The sequence below is a fragment of the Condylura cristata genome, unplaced genomic scaffold, assembly GCF_000260355.1.
Source record: "Condylura cristata isolate star-nosed mole 26May11 unplaced genomic scaffold, ConCri1.0 scaffold00011, whole genome shotgun sequence".
In the NCBI taxonomy this organism is placed as follows: Eukaryota; Metazoa; Chordata; class Mammalia; order Eulipotyphla; family Talpidae; genus Condylura; species Condylura cristata.
This window is the reverse complement of record NW_004567112.1, coordinates 40,422,703-40,439,815: the sequence shown is the minus strand read 5'-3', so window position 1 is coordinate 40,439,815 and position 17,113 is coordinate 40,422,703. Positions and strand designations below refer to the sequence as shown.

The window sequence follows — 17,113 nt, the reverse complement described above, 5'->3', positions numbered from 1 at the left end:
AAAAAATGATGTAAAAATAAACTTTTGTAATAAAAAAATAATAAGTATTTCTACTTACATTAAACTAGCAGACAGTAAAAATTAGACTTAACTTCAACTCAGTCTTTGCCCAGAACAACAAAATTAGTAGTAAATTATCAAACTAGTAATCATTCAATTTTAATCTATTTATATTACTTTACGAACTTTTACCTACTAGCATAAAAATAGTTTTGTTTTCAATAAAGTAGTCTAATATAAATTTCATTTTTCTACTGACTCTTAGAAAAATTGTAAACACTTAATTTTTTAAAAATACTTACAAATATCTAAGTCTCATTTTTGTTTTTTTATAAATGTTTTATTCAAAATATGTGTGATATAGTGTTGTAAACCAACGTCACCCCAGTAAAGGAAAAAAAGGTACAGGAATTTCCAAAGTTGGCTCACATCTTTAAACATATAATAAAAAAGGCCCTCCCTGGTGGCACAGCGGGTTAAAACACAGCACTAAGAAGCTGAGGCCACTTCCTCATGAGTTCGATCCCCGCCTACCTAGGAGGAGATCCACATGGCGTGGCAGACCTCTCCTGACCCGCCTGCTGCTCCCCTCAGCAGTGTACTTCGTCGCTCTGCCTGTTCTGCTCCCCACTCTGTCTCTGGTGAATCCTCTCACCGCCCCTGTACCTCTGGCCTGTACCCCAGTTCTGTATGCACAAATAAATGTGTTTGGAACTCAAAAATAAAAATAATCTCTAGTAGTCTTTCGTAAGTATGTTTCTATTGAATTTTCCCTTAAAATAGGAAAGATAAGAAAACGTTGGTATAAACTATGTATGTCACAATAAATCATATCAGTCCATGAAAAACAGATGAACAACAGAAATGCCTTAATACAAAGCTTAAAACTAATATAGATGTTTCGCAAAAACAAAAATAGAGGCTTTAAACCAAAGACTCAAATAAAATCTCCTCCAGGCCCCCACCCTTGTTCACAGTGGTAAAATCACAGTCTATTACCAAGAACATTTCAAATTTTCATGTAAAATTTTCTCCTTATAATTATCTTTCTTTTCATTTACTAATCATCTACAGATCACAAGGTCACTGAAATTCCTTACACAAGAAGTGAGTAACAACAAAATAGTATGAGAACTAAGAAACTAAGTAAAAATAAGGGAAACTAGAAAGTTTTGCCATGAATCATGGCTTTTTGACTACCAACTTAGATAATGTGACATATAAAACCCTTTCAATCCCAAAATCACAGAATTTAAAATCTTAAATTAAAAATCTCATTCTGCAACAATTATTTGTGAAAGGAAATAAAACAGTAAAGCATAAGGCATATCTGTGGTTATGATATTTCTATAAACAGTTTGTATTACTATTACAAGTTATTACAAATTGATAACCACTTGTGTGCAAATGACTTTAAAAATTTAATTTACTCAACCTAAGGAAAAAAGTTTTCTACAATGGCATGACTATTAAGAAACATTAAAAACACAATGTGAATCATGTTCATTATTAATTATCACAGAACTGGGGTTTTGTAGAATTTAATCACAAGTTCAATAAAGGATACATGTTAAGGTGAATTATCCAAAACTCAACAGACAGTTCACTATAATAACTATAAATGTCAAACTAAAGATTAAAAAAAGCCTAATATGCCAACACAAGTACTATAAATGTATACTTTAAGCTTTTCAATAAATATATACATATGAAATAAGCTCACAGAATTATTGAATGAATTACCTTCCCTAGTTTAAAAGAAAACCTCATTTTTAACAATGGTAAGAGTTCCTGCAGTCCATCTTCTTATCCTAATAGTTATTTAAATGAAAACTAACCTTATCAATGTTAAATTAAAAATAAGACACTTAAGAATGTGTTTTTTAAAGTGCTACACAGAATTAATACCTTGGCTCTGGAGAGATTTCTTTTGTCCCTATAACTACTACTAGGAAGAGAAAACAAAAGAGTAGAGGAGCCCAGAGTTTGTAAACTTTTCAAAACTAAGTATGAGTTAGTGTACTATTAATTATTTGCTGCAGTGCTTAATATTAAACCAATTTTTATAGCCTATGTATCTCTATAATATTAATGAAGCACTATTTTTGAATTCTGAAGTAATTGTGATGCATTAGTTAACATATATTAAACTGTACCTGCTATTATGATGTAAAGAAGTAGGAAGTAGTAAATGTGACTGAATTCTTTTAACATTAATTATGTGGCATTTCTATATTCAATAAGATTTTTTAAAAATTAAGGGAAAAGCATGCCAACAATATTTAATAAATATTTCAATAGCTTAGGGAACTCAGAGTAAACTGAATTTTTCACTTAAAATTTTTCAGAAGAGAAAATTTATATTAAATACATATTCCCTATCCATTTTCTTTATTAACATAAATAACGAGGGAGAAAATACGGCATATATAAAAATATCTAACTAAACTCCTAAAGAAAAATAAAGGAGAAATAAGTAGGTGTCAAGTAGTATGTCCATCGTAAGCAGGATAATTTAGGTAACAAATTATAAAAGATTGTTGACGACCTCTTTCTGGTCACCTTTGTTACCTGGGTACTCTGATACATTCCTCTGATCCTAGCAGGCCAAGTTGTCCATCAGAATCAAGACCCCAAGCATACACCTGGCCCTTGTCATTTAGTGCTAATGTGTGAGCTTCTCCACATGAAACAGCTACAATATTTTGAGCATCCAGGGCAACAACCTGTTCTACAAAAAACAAAAAAGACATTACATTCTAATTTTAAACTTCCAGTGAGAATAAAACACAATCTTCATGTTATATAAACATGCTTAAAAATGTTTAAATACAAAATAAATGCAAGTTCAGTTAGTCTAAATAATCTAACAAATATGATTTGTATGAAACTTTCAATGTAGTAAGTGCAGATATATACCACAGAACATAATTAACTTAGACCATGAATAACTTATGTATTTTGTGTTCCCCAATCAAAATCATCACCAAAAATGAAAGGAGTCCAGCTGAAAGAGAATCATTTAAACAACCTCACTGGTTCGATTTTAACTATAAAATTTTAATTGAAACATAGATTATCATAGATAACTCACTACATAGTGACTGAAATATATTAAATATTCTCAATTGACAATTCTGACAGGAAACAATATCCTCACAGGTCTCGTTAATAAAGTATTTACTGAATATGCTGATGAGGGAATCAAAAGACAAGATAATGGCAATAAATAGATTACAGTTTATGGACTGCCATTTTTAACACCAAAGATAAGAAACTCCGTATGTGGTTAATATGTATTCAAGTTTTAAACCTGAAATTAATTTAAAATATTGACATTTCATAAGAGTGTCAGTGAAGAGTAACAAATTATTTTTAAAAAGTGAAACTGTTTCTTTAATTTCCTTATGATATAAAATGTCTATCAGTTTTTTACCTGTACAAGATTTTTTATGCTATCATTTAAAATTTTAATAATTTCTTAGCTTAAAAAGAAAACTATAATTACTATGTGTAGTAAACTGAAAGCCTCATATTGAAGAGTTGTCAAAACCAAATCAGTATTTCTTCAGAAATAACTTTTGGCTCAATATACAAATATAGCTGCTCAATAATGAAGCACTGCATCAAGTAGGCTTAAATTCCTATGTTTAGAAAAAAATCAAACTGTATATAGATTACTATATTGCATTTTTCAATTAGTCGATTAGTCCTAGATAACTTCTAGGAATCTGTACAACATTAATGATGTTATTTAGAGTACTTACCTTACGTACTATGAGTAACTCATGAAGCCAGGGGACAGTACATGGAAGCTCATTGTACTTCTTACTCTTTATGTATATTTTGTGTATGTGATTTTATAAATATATATTGTAACTATGTACCCAAAAAAGTAAAACAAGATATAACACACTGTCTCCCCAAAAAAAATCAAGAAAAATAACTTGACAGATGACATCGTTTACACCAAAACATTCACAAAACTATAACATATAAAAGATCTACTATCTCTCACATAGGCCCCAAAAATAAGTCACTGTCTCTCCAAGATAATCATTGAAGGAAACTGTAGTACAGAACAAAAATGATAGCATAAGAAAAATAAATAAGCAGCCTTCTTGGTTCAACAGTAACAGATGAACTTTATTTACATTATATAATGATGACTATGAAATCAAAGGCATTCAAAATCCAAAAAACAAAGAGCATCCACACCAAATACTAATGTTTACTGTATCCCTCTTGTGTTCCAAACATGAAAGACACAAGATAAATACAAAAGGAGTTTGAACTTTAAGGAGTTTATAATCTATTTTAAAAAATAAAAGTAAAATAATTGTGAATAAATACTAAGGTAAAGATATACAAAAGACACAAGATAAATACAAAATGAGTTTGAGCTCTAAGGAGTTTATAATTATTTTAAAAAATAAAAGTGAAATAAGACTTGTGAATAAAGACTAAAATAAAATGTACAAAAGACCACAGGAACACAAAAATACTAAGTTTTAAAAGACCTGGCAAGACAGGCCCTCCCTGGTGGCGCAGCGGGTTAAAGCACTGCACTGAGAAGCTAAAGCCACTTCCGCATGAGTTCGATCCCAGCCTGCCCCGGAGGTGACCACATGGCGCGGCAGACCTCTCCTGACCCGCCCGCTGCTCCCCTCAGCAGTGTGCTTAGTCTATCTGCCTGTTCTGCTCACAGCTCTGTCTCTGGTGAATCCTCTCACCCTCCTCATCTCTGGCCTTTACCCCAGTTCTGTATGAATAAATGAATAAATCTTTAAAAAAAAAAAAAAAAGACCTGACAAGACAGTGATACTAAATCCTAAGCCAAGAAAAGATGAAGAGATTCTGTACCCATTTGAGAAATTCCAATTATTTGTTAAGTAAAAATAGGAAGTTTACAGAAAAAGAAACAGTCGTTAATCATGTGAAAAGATGCTCAACTTCCTTGATAGAAAAAAGCTGTCCTGAAAGCCTACTATATTCAAAGTATTGATCTATTGAAAAGTCAATAATATACTCATTGAGAAAATTTATCAAGTCATATACTTTATTAATTAGTCTACTATATGGATTTAACCTTCAGTTATTAAAGTTTCTATGGGTTTAACTTTCAGTTATTAAAGTTTCTGTCAAGAGAATGAGCACACAAGTCACAGACTGAGAGAATACATTTAAAAAGAAGCATCTAATAAAAAGAGTATCATATAAAATATAACAAAAAATGCCATAAAGCAGTAAAAAAAAAATGACTAGCCCCAATTCCAAAATGCAAAAGACCTGAATAAGGAAGGAGACATACAGATGGCATACGAAAGGATGTTTTTCACCATATGTCATGAAGTAACAAAGGTAAGATACCATATTTTTGAGATGCACCTATTAAATGGTAAAAATAAAAAACTATAATATCAAACGTTGGTGAGAATATAGAACAGAAGAGACATTCACTGGTGATGATTGTACAACTCTTTTGGAAGACATTTGGCAGTTTCTCACAAACATACTCTTATGCAATCCAGAAGTCATTTTCCTTAGCATTTATACAAAGAAGATAAAAATTATGCCCCCCCCACACACACACACAAAAACCCTGCAAGTGAATGTTTCTACCATCTTTATTCAGAATTGTCAAAAATCTGGAAGCTAAAATGTCCTTCATTGAGTTAATAGATAAAACTATGGTACATCAAATGATGGATACTATTTGGCACTAAAAAGAAAAACAAAACAAAACAAAAAACTAATATCTAAGAAGAGACAAAGGAAACTTAAGCCTATATTACTAAAAAAATCATTTTTGAAAAGGCTCCATACTGCATCTTTTCAAAGCTATTCTATATAATGGTACAAATCACCACACATTTCTTCAAATCCATAGAATATACAGCAAAATAATGAACCCTAATATAAACTATGGATTTCAGATGACAATGATGTGTCAGTGTCAATTCATTAATAGTAATAAATGCAACATTGTGGTATAAGCTGTGGGTAGAGGGGAGGTTGTACATGTGTGAGGATAGTGGTACATGGGAACTTTGTATTTCCTACTCAATTTTTCTGTAAATCTAAAACTGCTCTAAAATATAGTTTATTGATTAAAACTTGTGTTTACAAAAGACCTTAATTACCAAGGTAACATATTTCATCTAATAAAAACCTAAGTGTGATAACTTGTATATTATCTCTAGGCAGTCTTGTAGAATGATAGTAGGAATATAAAGTTGAATAACCTTTATAGGGAGCAACGCTGCATTACCTAATAAAACATTTTACACCTAGCAATTTCACATTCAGGAATATCTCCTTCACATACACCTTAAGCTCTGAAGGGAAACAGACTATGACAACTCCAAATAAGCCATTTTGGTATTAGGATTATTTTGAGCCAAAGACCATTAAGAAGCAGATACAAGAGATTTTTCTTGCCATTGCCCATTTGTCTAAAAGCAGGACAATGGTTTCATTTACATGTGGAATCTAGAGAAACCAAACTATCCAACAAAGACAACTATAAGGCTGACCTTTGAAAGCAGACAACGGGTCTTAGGCAGTAGATGGGGAGAAGTGTGGAGGAGGGTGATAAGTAGAGAACAGGAAAGAAGTAGAGCACAAGCAGAGCACAGTGCAGTTTGACAGAGGACTGTGGGCACTTTGGTTGTGGGAAAACTATGGTGACCATACCCGAGGGGAAAAAAAAAAACCTATAGTGTGAAAAAATATATCAGTATGTTTAAAAAATAAAAACAAAAGCAGGACAAAACTTTATAAAGGTATCTCCTATCTCTATCAGGAAGGGCAGAATTTAATCACTAGAGATAACTCAGTAACTATTTATTCAGAGGTGGCAGCAGTAGAACCTATCTTACAAACTTTATTAACTAGTCTGCTCTTTTGTTAGACCTCCCCATCAACTTTACCTTCCCACAATTTCTATCCCAGAAATTCAATTTCCTTTTTTTTTTAACTTTCCTAAAAATGTAGTGGTTTTTTGTTAAGATGCTATATAAGTTCGTGTTCTACCACTCCCTTTGGTTACTCACTACTGAATGTGCCACATATAAGCATCATGCACATGTTAATAAACTTGCTTTATTTTCTCTTGTTAAACTCTTGTCCAGTTCAGTCATAGATGGTGCATCTGAGAAAAAAGGTTCTTTCCTCCTGTACCATACAAATACATTTATGTAAATGTGTATACTTACATTTATTTGAAACACTATGTAACAAAAACTAGAAATAGCCATCAAAATCCATCAAGTACCCATCATAAAGATTCTATCTACACAATGAATAGCATATACTGTAAAAATGCTATGCTCTACCAAAAAAAAAAAATGAGGCAAAAACTCACAGATATGTAACAATCAAGGATATATTATTAAAGGAGGGAATAAAAATCAAAATGTAGAGGGCCCTCGTTGGTGACACAAGGGGTTAGCACGCAGCACCGCTAGCTAGCTGCAGAAGATTCAGTGTCAGTTCAATCCCTACCCCAGGTGACCCACATGGTGCAACCGACCTTTCCTAACTCACCCGCTGCTCCCCTCAGCAGTGTACTTCATTGCTCTGCCTCCTCTACTTCCCACTTTATCTCTGGTGAAGCCTCTCACCACCCCCTACATCTCTGACCTGTACCCTACTTCTGCATACATAAATAAATCTTAAAAAAAAAAAGATTTGCTATTTCTTATAAAGGAAGACAGAAGAATAAGAACATATATACAAATTTGCCTACACTTACATAAAGTTCAGAAATACATAGACACAAATCTAATAAACATAATTAAAGGGTGGAATATGGTGGTCAAATGTAAGATCAAAATTTCTCAATGTATATCTATATTACTCTGATTTTTTAATCATGTTAATATATTGTCTTTTCAAAACAAAGAAGAAATTTAATTAAAAATAGAGTATCAGAGAAAATGGTTAAGGCAGTGTCTTAAAAACATTTTCTCTCATGGCCCTCCCTGGTGGCGCAGCGGGTTAAAGCACAGCACTAAAAAGCTTAAGCCACTTCCTCATGAGTTCGATTCCGGCCTGCCCTGGAGGTGATCCACATGGCATGGCAGACCTCTCCTGACCTGCCCGCTGCTCCCCTCAGCAGTGTACTTTGTCGATCTGCCTGTTCTGTTCACCTCTCTGTCCCTGGTGAATCCTCTCACCCTCCGCATCTCTGGCCTGTACCCCAGTTCTGTATGAATAAATAAATAAATCTTTAAAAAAAAAATTTTCTCTCTTTAAGTGACATGAGCTTATTATTTTATTTTTTTATTTTATTATTAATTTTTTTCTATGTATTAAAAATTCAATGTGATTTTTGTACTTTCAAAATTTTAATGCCATTAAATTACTGAGATACATTTGAGAATGGATAACTGCTTCAGGAAAAAAACTATTAAATAAACATAATAACAGGTATAATAACTGGGAACAATATTAACATAGGCTTTTTAGACAATAAATATACAAAACTCTTAATTACTTGTTTTTTTCCAAATGGTGTCTTCAAAACAAAAGCCTTCACACACACACACACACACACACACACACACACACACACACACACACTTCAGTATTCTAAGATATCTTAATAATGATATATTGAGACATTTTACATCTTGGTCAAATTCTAATTGAATATGAGAAACACAAAGATCTTTAAAAAATAAAATCTCTGATAAACAAGAATAAAGCAAACAAACAAAAATCAATGGAAAGTATGGTGCCCCAGAAAAAGAGAATTTATACCAAACATTGTTAACATTTTTTGAGTATTTACTATGTACTAAGAATTATGCTAACTCTTTTAAGTTTTAATCAGCAACCCACATTTGCCATTCAATAACATAGAAAAGGGAGAAATAGTGTGTATTAAATTCATTTTTGTTTAGGGTGAATATTCATCTATAAGAAAGAGGACAGTCTGCCAAGGCCATTAGAAAACAAATTAGCCCTCTGATAAACAGAGCCTATAAAATGTTGGAATTATAATACAATTGCTAAACTTGTTAGAAAATGTTTAATAACAACACATGACCATTACAATATCTTATTTAAAAATAAGATAGAGCCCTCCGTGGTGGTGCAGCGGGTTAAAGCAGAGCACTAAGAAGCTTAAGCCACTATTGCACCAGTTCGATCCCTGCCTGCCCCAGAGGAGATCCACATGGCTCAGCAGACCCCCTCCTGACCCGCCGCCCAGTGCTCCCCTCAGCAGTGTACTTCGTCAATCTGCCTGTTCTGCTCCCCACTCTGTCTCTGGTGAATCCTCTCACCCTCTGCCTCTCTGGCCAGTTCCCCAGTTCTGTATGAATAAATAAATAAATCTTTAAAAAAAAAATGAATTGTTTTTAATACAAATATACAAATAAAAATTTGTGGCAAAATTTTAACTCTTGATTATTGTGCTAGCCTCTCAACTTTTATTTTACAAAATGTCCATATTAAAAGTTTAAGAAAAATGTCACCATGTTTGTATCAGCACTTACATTTCACAATTTTTCTCTTTAAGACAAAAAGAACTTTTAAACCACAACAGGGCCAAGAAATCAAAAATGGAGGAGGTCACTTAAAGAAAGAAAAATAAAATTTTCAGAAACAAGAGCAAAAACAGGTTAGATTAAAAGAAGGCAGATGTAACACAGCTCCGTTGCCATACTCTTAACAGATCCATTCAAAACAGATCTTCTTTGTTGTTCCTGCTTCTTCTTGTATTGTTAAAATGTAATGTTTTATTAAAGCTGAAGGTACATCATTTAATGAGAAAAGATCATTTTGCATTGTCATTTTTAGATCTAAAAGAGACAAAATGTTCATCTTAGTGACTTTTTCCCCTACATTATCTATTTCCTCCCCAGTTACCTATGCATATACATCTGACTTCAGCGCGTTTTTACTTACAAACTACATCAAATAAAGTTTGCCCCATAAACATCATAAAAGAGTAATATTGTTGCATATCCTTTTAGCAATACAGGATTTGAACATGTTCTTGTTGTAAAATGTTACATGGTAAAATCCTTCCTGTTAAATGACTAAGTCATCTTATTTTCTTTGGGACCTAGAAATATAGCTATCAATTCTTGAGCCTGTGAAAACTCATGTAGACTATCATCTCTGAGCTCATTGCTTCCGAGTTCATGTATGTAAGCAACTGCATCGTCATATAATGGTACTATTTACAACTACCTCTGAGTTATCTAGTAATTATGAAATTTCTTCCTCTCCATTTTATTCTCTTTGCCATTATGGACAAAAAAAAAAGAGAAACTCTGCATTCTCAAGTGTAGTCAAAGAAAGATACATAAAGAAAAAAAAGCTACAAATAATATATAGTATGCAAAAGCTTTCAGCTTTCTTTTATACCTCCTTAAAAGATGTTGCAAAAGCCTACAAAAAAGCATGAAAAAGAACCAAAACACTAAATATTAGTGACTTATTTTAATACTACATTATATTTTAGGAAACCTTATCTTCCTTTTACTTAAAATGTTAGACTTTTAATTTTAGTTGGGAATACAATCAATTCTCATTATTCACAGTACTACGTCCGTTGGTGTCCATGTAGGACTGTTTCAGGACCCCCCAGATTCCAAAAGCCAAGAATGCTCAAGTCCCTTTCATAAATAGCACAGTACTGCATATAACATGGTATATGATTTAAAGTATATCTTTAGCTGATATACTTTACAGTATTAATACTATAAATCATATATTGATTATTTATAATGTTAATACAATGCAAATAATTGTCATACTGTATTTTTAATGAATAATGACATGAAAAATTTATACATTCTCAGTACAAATACAGCCATTATCTGTCATAACCACCAGTGAAAATAAAAGCTTAGCACACATTTGAAAAGATTCAACATCCACATATAATAATAATAATAACCTTCAAAATACTAGGAAGATAGAAGATACCTCAATAAGATAAAAGCCATATATGACAAAAACAGGGCAACATCATATTCAATGGTGAAAGACTGAATCATATTCAATGGTGAAAGACTGAAAGCTTTTCTTCTAAGATTTGGTACAAGACAAGGATGTCTACTTTCACCACTACTATTTAACGTAGCATTGGAAGTTCTAGCTAGAACAGTGAGGCAAACAAAAGATATAAAGGCAATACAGGCTAGAAAAAAAAGTATTACTAATTATAGATGACATGATAATGCAGAGTCCTACACACTCCACTAAGACACTAACTGAAATAACCAGACAGAAAACTGGCAGGTTACAACATCAATTTAAGAAAATCAGTTGTGTTTCTATATGCTAGAAAAGAAAGAAATCAAGAAAACAAGCCCATTTACAATTGCATCAAAAGAAATTGAATACCTAAGAGTAAACTGAACAAAGGCGATGGAGGACCTAAACAATGAAAACTCTAAGATATTGTTAAAAGAAATAGAAAACAACACAAAGTAGAAACATATTCCCTACTCACAGACTGGAAAAATTAACATTGTTAAATGGCCATCTTACCCCTGCACCTGTATGAGTATGGCCTCCTCCGTGTGTGCACATGTGTGCACATGTGTGCATGTGCGTGTATAGGATATGGATAAGGCACTCCTGCATGACTCCTTAAGACGATGGCCCACATCATGAGGCAGCTGGGGACACCTAGGTAGCCACTGACTGATTGTGTTAACATTGTTAAAAATTAACAATGCTAATTTTTCTAGTCCAATAAGTGATCTGGCAGTAGTTCAGAAATTACATCAAGTACCTGCACAGGACATCCTCCCTCTAGATGTGGCAGACATGTCCCCTACAGTTCCCCATAAAATTGATTATCCTTTACCTCCCCTGGACCTTGCTTCTCCTGCCATTGTGACATAATCAATCATGTTGGCTTGTTACTGGTAATAAACAGCAAGAGGCTGCTCACTGAGCAACAGAGATTGCCTTGTAAACCTGACTCATCCCTCCGTGTGTTCCCAGGGTCATGCTGGTACATTCCCAACCCCAAAAAAGTAAAGTATCTTTGACAGATGGTGTTAAGGAAACTGGAAAACCACATGAAAAAGAATGAAGCTAGACTTATTTCACACTACATAAAAAATTAATTCACAATGAACTAAATTAAAGATCTGGATATAAGACCTGAAACCATAAAATACATAAAAGCAAGCACAGGTGGACACTCTAACATTGGCTCCCAAGGTGTCTTTGTGGATGCATCTCCAATGCAAGAGAAACAAAAAAGGATATAAACATATGGGACCACATCAAACTAAAAAGCTTCTGCACAACAGCTTTTGTATCATTAAAACAAAAAGATGCCCTACATTAAAGGAAAAAATATTTGCATCTGAGTTGATAAGGAGTTGATATCTAAGATCTAGGAAAGAACTGATACAACTCAATAAAAAGAAACAACCCAATCAAAAGTAGGCAGAATAGATAAATAGGCACTCTCCAAAGAAGACATTCATTTGGCCAACAGGCACATGAAAAAGTGTTCACCATCAATCACAAGGAAATGCCAATCAAAACCACAATGAGATACCATCTCACCCCTGTGAGAATGGTCCATATTAAAAAAACTAAAACATAAACTGGCAAAGGTGTGGAGAAAAACTCTGTACACTATTGGTGGGAATGTAGACTGGTCCAGCCCCTAAGGAAAACTGTAAGGAAGTTTCTCAAAGTATTAAAAATATATCTACCATACAAACCAGCAATTCCACTCTTCGGTATCTACCTGATAGATGCAAAAACATTTACTCAAGGGGATATACCAACACCTATATTTATTGCAGCATTATTTATAATAACTAACCTATAGAAACAACCTAAATGGTCCAAATATAGATGAGCAGATTAGGAAGATGTGATATATACAGAGAGGAGTACAACTCAGCTCTACAAAAAAAAAATGAACTCTTGCTCTTTGCAACTGAAAGAGATAACGCTAAGAAAAATAAGTTAGAAGGAGAAAGAAAACACTAACATGTGCAATTATGAAGAAGTAAAGTAAAAGGTCACAAAACCAAGACTATTAAAAACCCCAGAAATCTGCAGTACTGGGGCTACCAGAGTGTGAGAACAGTGAGGTATAGAGTAAAGGGTAGACCATGTCCAGTTAACTATGCTGGAAGACTATGGGTGATGTGATAGTGGATATGAGGTGGTAACATACATATGAAGGGTTATACAGATACTATACAATGTTGCAAACCATTATTACCTCCATTTTTAAAAAAAGAAAAAGAAAAAAAACAATTTTTCTATCTCTGGAGCAAAAGACTGGTTTCATTTAACCTCTAGACAGTGAAGAGAGTATCTCCCTCCAAAATAATAGGTAAACATGTTATGTTCATTATAGAAAATTGGGTTACTATGTCTCTGGTTTTCTCTCCTGGAATGCAATTCACTGCATTGAAGATATTATATGTCTCTTTTTGTATTAACACGTAGGAATAAAGGCCTGTGTGACTAAGAAAAAAATCAATTGACCACAAATATAAGGATTTACTTCTGAGCTGTCAATTGTTTTACAAACCTATACATTAGTCTTTATGTTGATATCACACCATTTAACAACCATAGTTGTACAGTGTGTTTCGAAATCAGGAAAGGAGAAATGCCATCTTAATATTAAGTCTCACAAAGCATATATAATTATCTGTTTAATTAGAAATTTAATTTATATTAGTAAAGATATGAAATTTTCAGCATACTGCTCTTGCTATTACTTTTATTAAATAAGTATTTAATCTTTTTGATGTTATTGTGAATAGAAATATATTCATAATTTAATTTTTGGATCATTCAATGCCTGAATGAAAAAATATGACTGATTTTTGCACACTAGCTTATAGCCCACAACCCTGTATTTATTTATTAGTTCTAATTTTGTGCACTCCTTAGGATTCTCTGCATCGGATGGTCAAGTTGTCAGTAAACAATTTTATTTACTTGTTTCTATAAAAAAAAAGTTATCGGCCCTCCCTGGTGGCGCAGCAGGTTAAAGCACTGCACTAAGAAGCTGAAACCACTTCCGCATGAGTTCTATTCCCGCCTGCCCAGGAGGTGACCACATGGCGTGGCAGACCTCTCCTGGCCCGCCCGCTGCTCCCCTCAGCAGTGTACTTCGTCGATCTGCCTGTTCTGCTCTCCACTCTGTCTCTGGTGAAGTCTTTCGCCACCCCTGAGTCTCTAGCCTGTACCCCAGTTCTGTTTGCACAAATAAATAAATCTTAAAAAAAAAAAAGTTATCATGGTCAATAAAAACTATTGTTATAAATAGAAACAAAAACAAACATGCTGATAACAATGATAAAACTGAGGTCAGAACAAGTATACTTTGTTCAACAATTTAAAGAGGGACCATTTCAACTCAAAAGTTTATGTTTAATTCTGTCAGATCTTAAGTTCAAAATCTTCTGTCCTACTATAACACACAAGTTGCTATCTAGTTTCCTTTTCACATCTCTTGGGATAATGCAAAACTCTAGTTTGAGCAAGTAAAGTTCACTTTAAACTCCATTTCTAAAAATTTTGAATTTTTAAAAGTAGTGTAAATTTCCATTATTGTTTAAAATTATATCACATACAGTTCCAATATATGTATATGCAGAAAAAAAGACTGAAAAATAAATACTAAATTGTCAACACTGGCTAGCTACTGTGTCTTTACTGTTCATTCCTTAAACAACTAAATGCATTCTGACAAATTTTAAATCACTAGGGATTAGTGATAATACCAGTAAATAATTTAGGATGTTTTGTTTTTCCATCTAAATATTTTGTTAATTGTTAGAGATAACTAACCAAAAAGCTAACTTCACTTAAGGCACGTACTTAACTCAATCGAAAGTGAAATTGTCTATTAACATTTTCAGTAGATCTCTGATATAATGACCATCATGTAGTACATTCCAAAGCAAATGAAGAATTTTAAAAATAATAAAAAATTAAATGAAAATTTTATTATCTAAAAGCACTACTAATAATTTACCAAAAGGAATTTGTAATGTCCACAAGTTCATACCCTTTCAATGTATTCTATCTACATAAGGTACACTGCATAGGTAGTTTATTAGGGCCCTCCATGGTGGCGCAATAAAGCACAGCACTATGAAGCTATCCGCAGTCATAGTAGCAGATTCCCAGCCAGGGAGGTGACCCACAAGGTGTGGCAGAGCTCTCCTGACTTGCCTGCTGCTCCCCTCAGCAGTATAATTCATTCAATCTGCCTGTTCTGCTCCCCACTCTGTCTCTGGAGATTCCTCTCACCCTCTAGACCTCTGGCCTATACCTCAGTTTTGTGTCCATAAATAAATAATTCCTTTTTAATAAAAAGAATTTATTATGTGCCTAAAACTGTGCTAAGCATTTTATTTAATTTCATTTAATACTCATAACATGATGAGGTAGGTGTACCATCGTTCCTACTTCACAGATAAAGACACTATAATATAAACATTCACCTCATTATTTAACTGTGATTCTTCTGTTAGGAAACCAGGTTATATTTTAATATTTTATTTTCAAAGTATACTTCAAATGTCATAAATACATGAAGGTTTTCGAATATTTTTTCTTTAGAATAATATTTGAAATAGAAAAATAACTTGATTTACTTCAATTTCTTTTTAAGACAAACATGAACCAACGTCCAGAATACATACTAACAGGTTTTGTTCTGTATTTTCTTAGATTTATTTATCTGGCATTCACTGATCACACAGCCAATTATATTTTCTGTATTCTGAATGTTCTACAGTTAGGAAGGGGATGACATATATCTTAGAAGAAACTACCTCTCCCAGGGCTAGCTACTTCCTAAAGTTAACTTTGCCAGCCAGCATGCCTTTCACATGCAAAACAACCAATCCACGGTCTAAACACCCACCCACGTATCCTCATTATAATTCTCACTCACCAAGCCTTATTTTCCCTACCCTAAGTTGCCAGTATCAGGCAACTGGAAAACCAGCTCCACAGGCCAAAGCATGGAGGAATTAAGCCAAATCTAAACTGCTTATTCTACCTAGTCTTGTTCTTCCAAGAAAAATCCCAATAAAAACCATGAGCTGAGATCTCCCCATATATCTGTCTTCTTCCTGACTGTTTGCTCTCATCTTGTGATCCTGTATAGCTTGCAGTTAATCCTCTCTTTGTAGAAACTTTGAATATAAAAAACTTCTAGGCCTCATTCAACACAGTACATTGATCATGTGCTCATTCAACAAACCCCAGTTTCTTCTGTATGCATCAGCATGTCACTATAATCATAAAGATGTTTTAGGTTTCAATACTCCAGGAGTTGACATGGCATACAAGATTTTTATACAAATCAACATATGTAACAGAATGAAAGTAATACCATTTATTAATTTACTGAATGTCAGGCATTGTACTTTTTACTACACAAAACATGTGACTTGAGCTTTTTCAAGAGTGACAGTATTTATAGGAAACAGTGCTTGAACTGATCAATATTCAAAATACAGAAAAGAAAATATGCTATAAAAGGATGGACCAGCAGAGAGAAATTAGTTGTAAAGCTATTGCCTTAGTTCTTGCATAGACCAGTAATGGTTTAACTGGAACTAAAATAAAGAATTTTAGATTGAAATAAAGAAAATTAAGCATGCAAGAGTTTAAGCTACTTACAGATTTCCCCTGCTATCCTAAAGTATACTGTTCCTATCTATAATATTTGAAAAATTACTTTTGAAAACGCTATTACCATTAATTTATATGCATTTTTTTAACATTCCCTGAGCCCAAAAAATAACACATCAAATCATACTAAATAGGAGCATTCTAACTTGGATTAGTGTTTGCAATATTATTTGCAATATTTGCAATTATCCTTTCTCCTCTCTATGCACACTAATTCTATTAAAATTCTTTCATACTAAGAGTCTCCTTTGTCTTTGTGTCCTTGGATGGCTGGACTCCATTAGTCATGCAAGTTTGGGGATTGAAGTGCCCCTTCCTTGTACACTAGCACTGGCATGTGCTCAATTTATTGTTAAAATTATTTCAGTTTTGGCCCTTCCTGGTGGCGCAGCGGGTTAAGCACAGCACTAAGAAGCTAAAGCCAGTTTCGCATGAGTTCGAT

General features: G+C 33.3%; 1 protein-coding gene across 3 annotated transcripts in view; it reads right to left on the bottom strand.

Annotated features, from left to right (window-relative positions):
• The window catches only part of HERC4 (HECT and RLD domain containing E3 ubiquitin protein ligase 4), a 105,923-nt gene that overhangs the window by 77,287 nt on the left and 11,523 nt on the right, over positions 1-17,113 (bottom strand). For all 3 annotated transcript variants that reach the window (XM_012723664.1, XM_004680846.2, XM_004680845.2), the window contains exon 4: positions 2,572-2,731. In XM_012723664.1, coding sequence (XP_012579118.1) covers positions 2,572-2,731 — 160 coding nt within the window. The remainder of the gene's footprint in view (positions 1-2,571; positions 2,732-17,113) is intronic.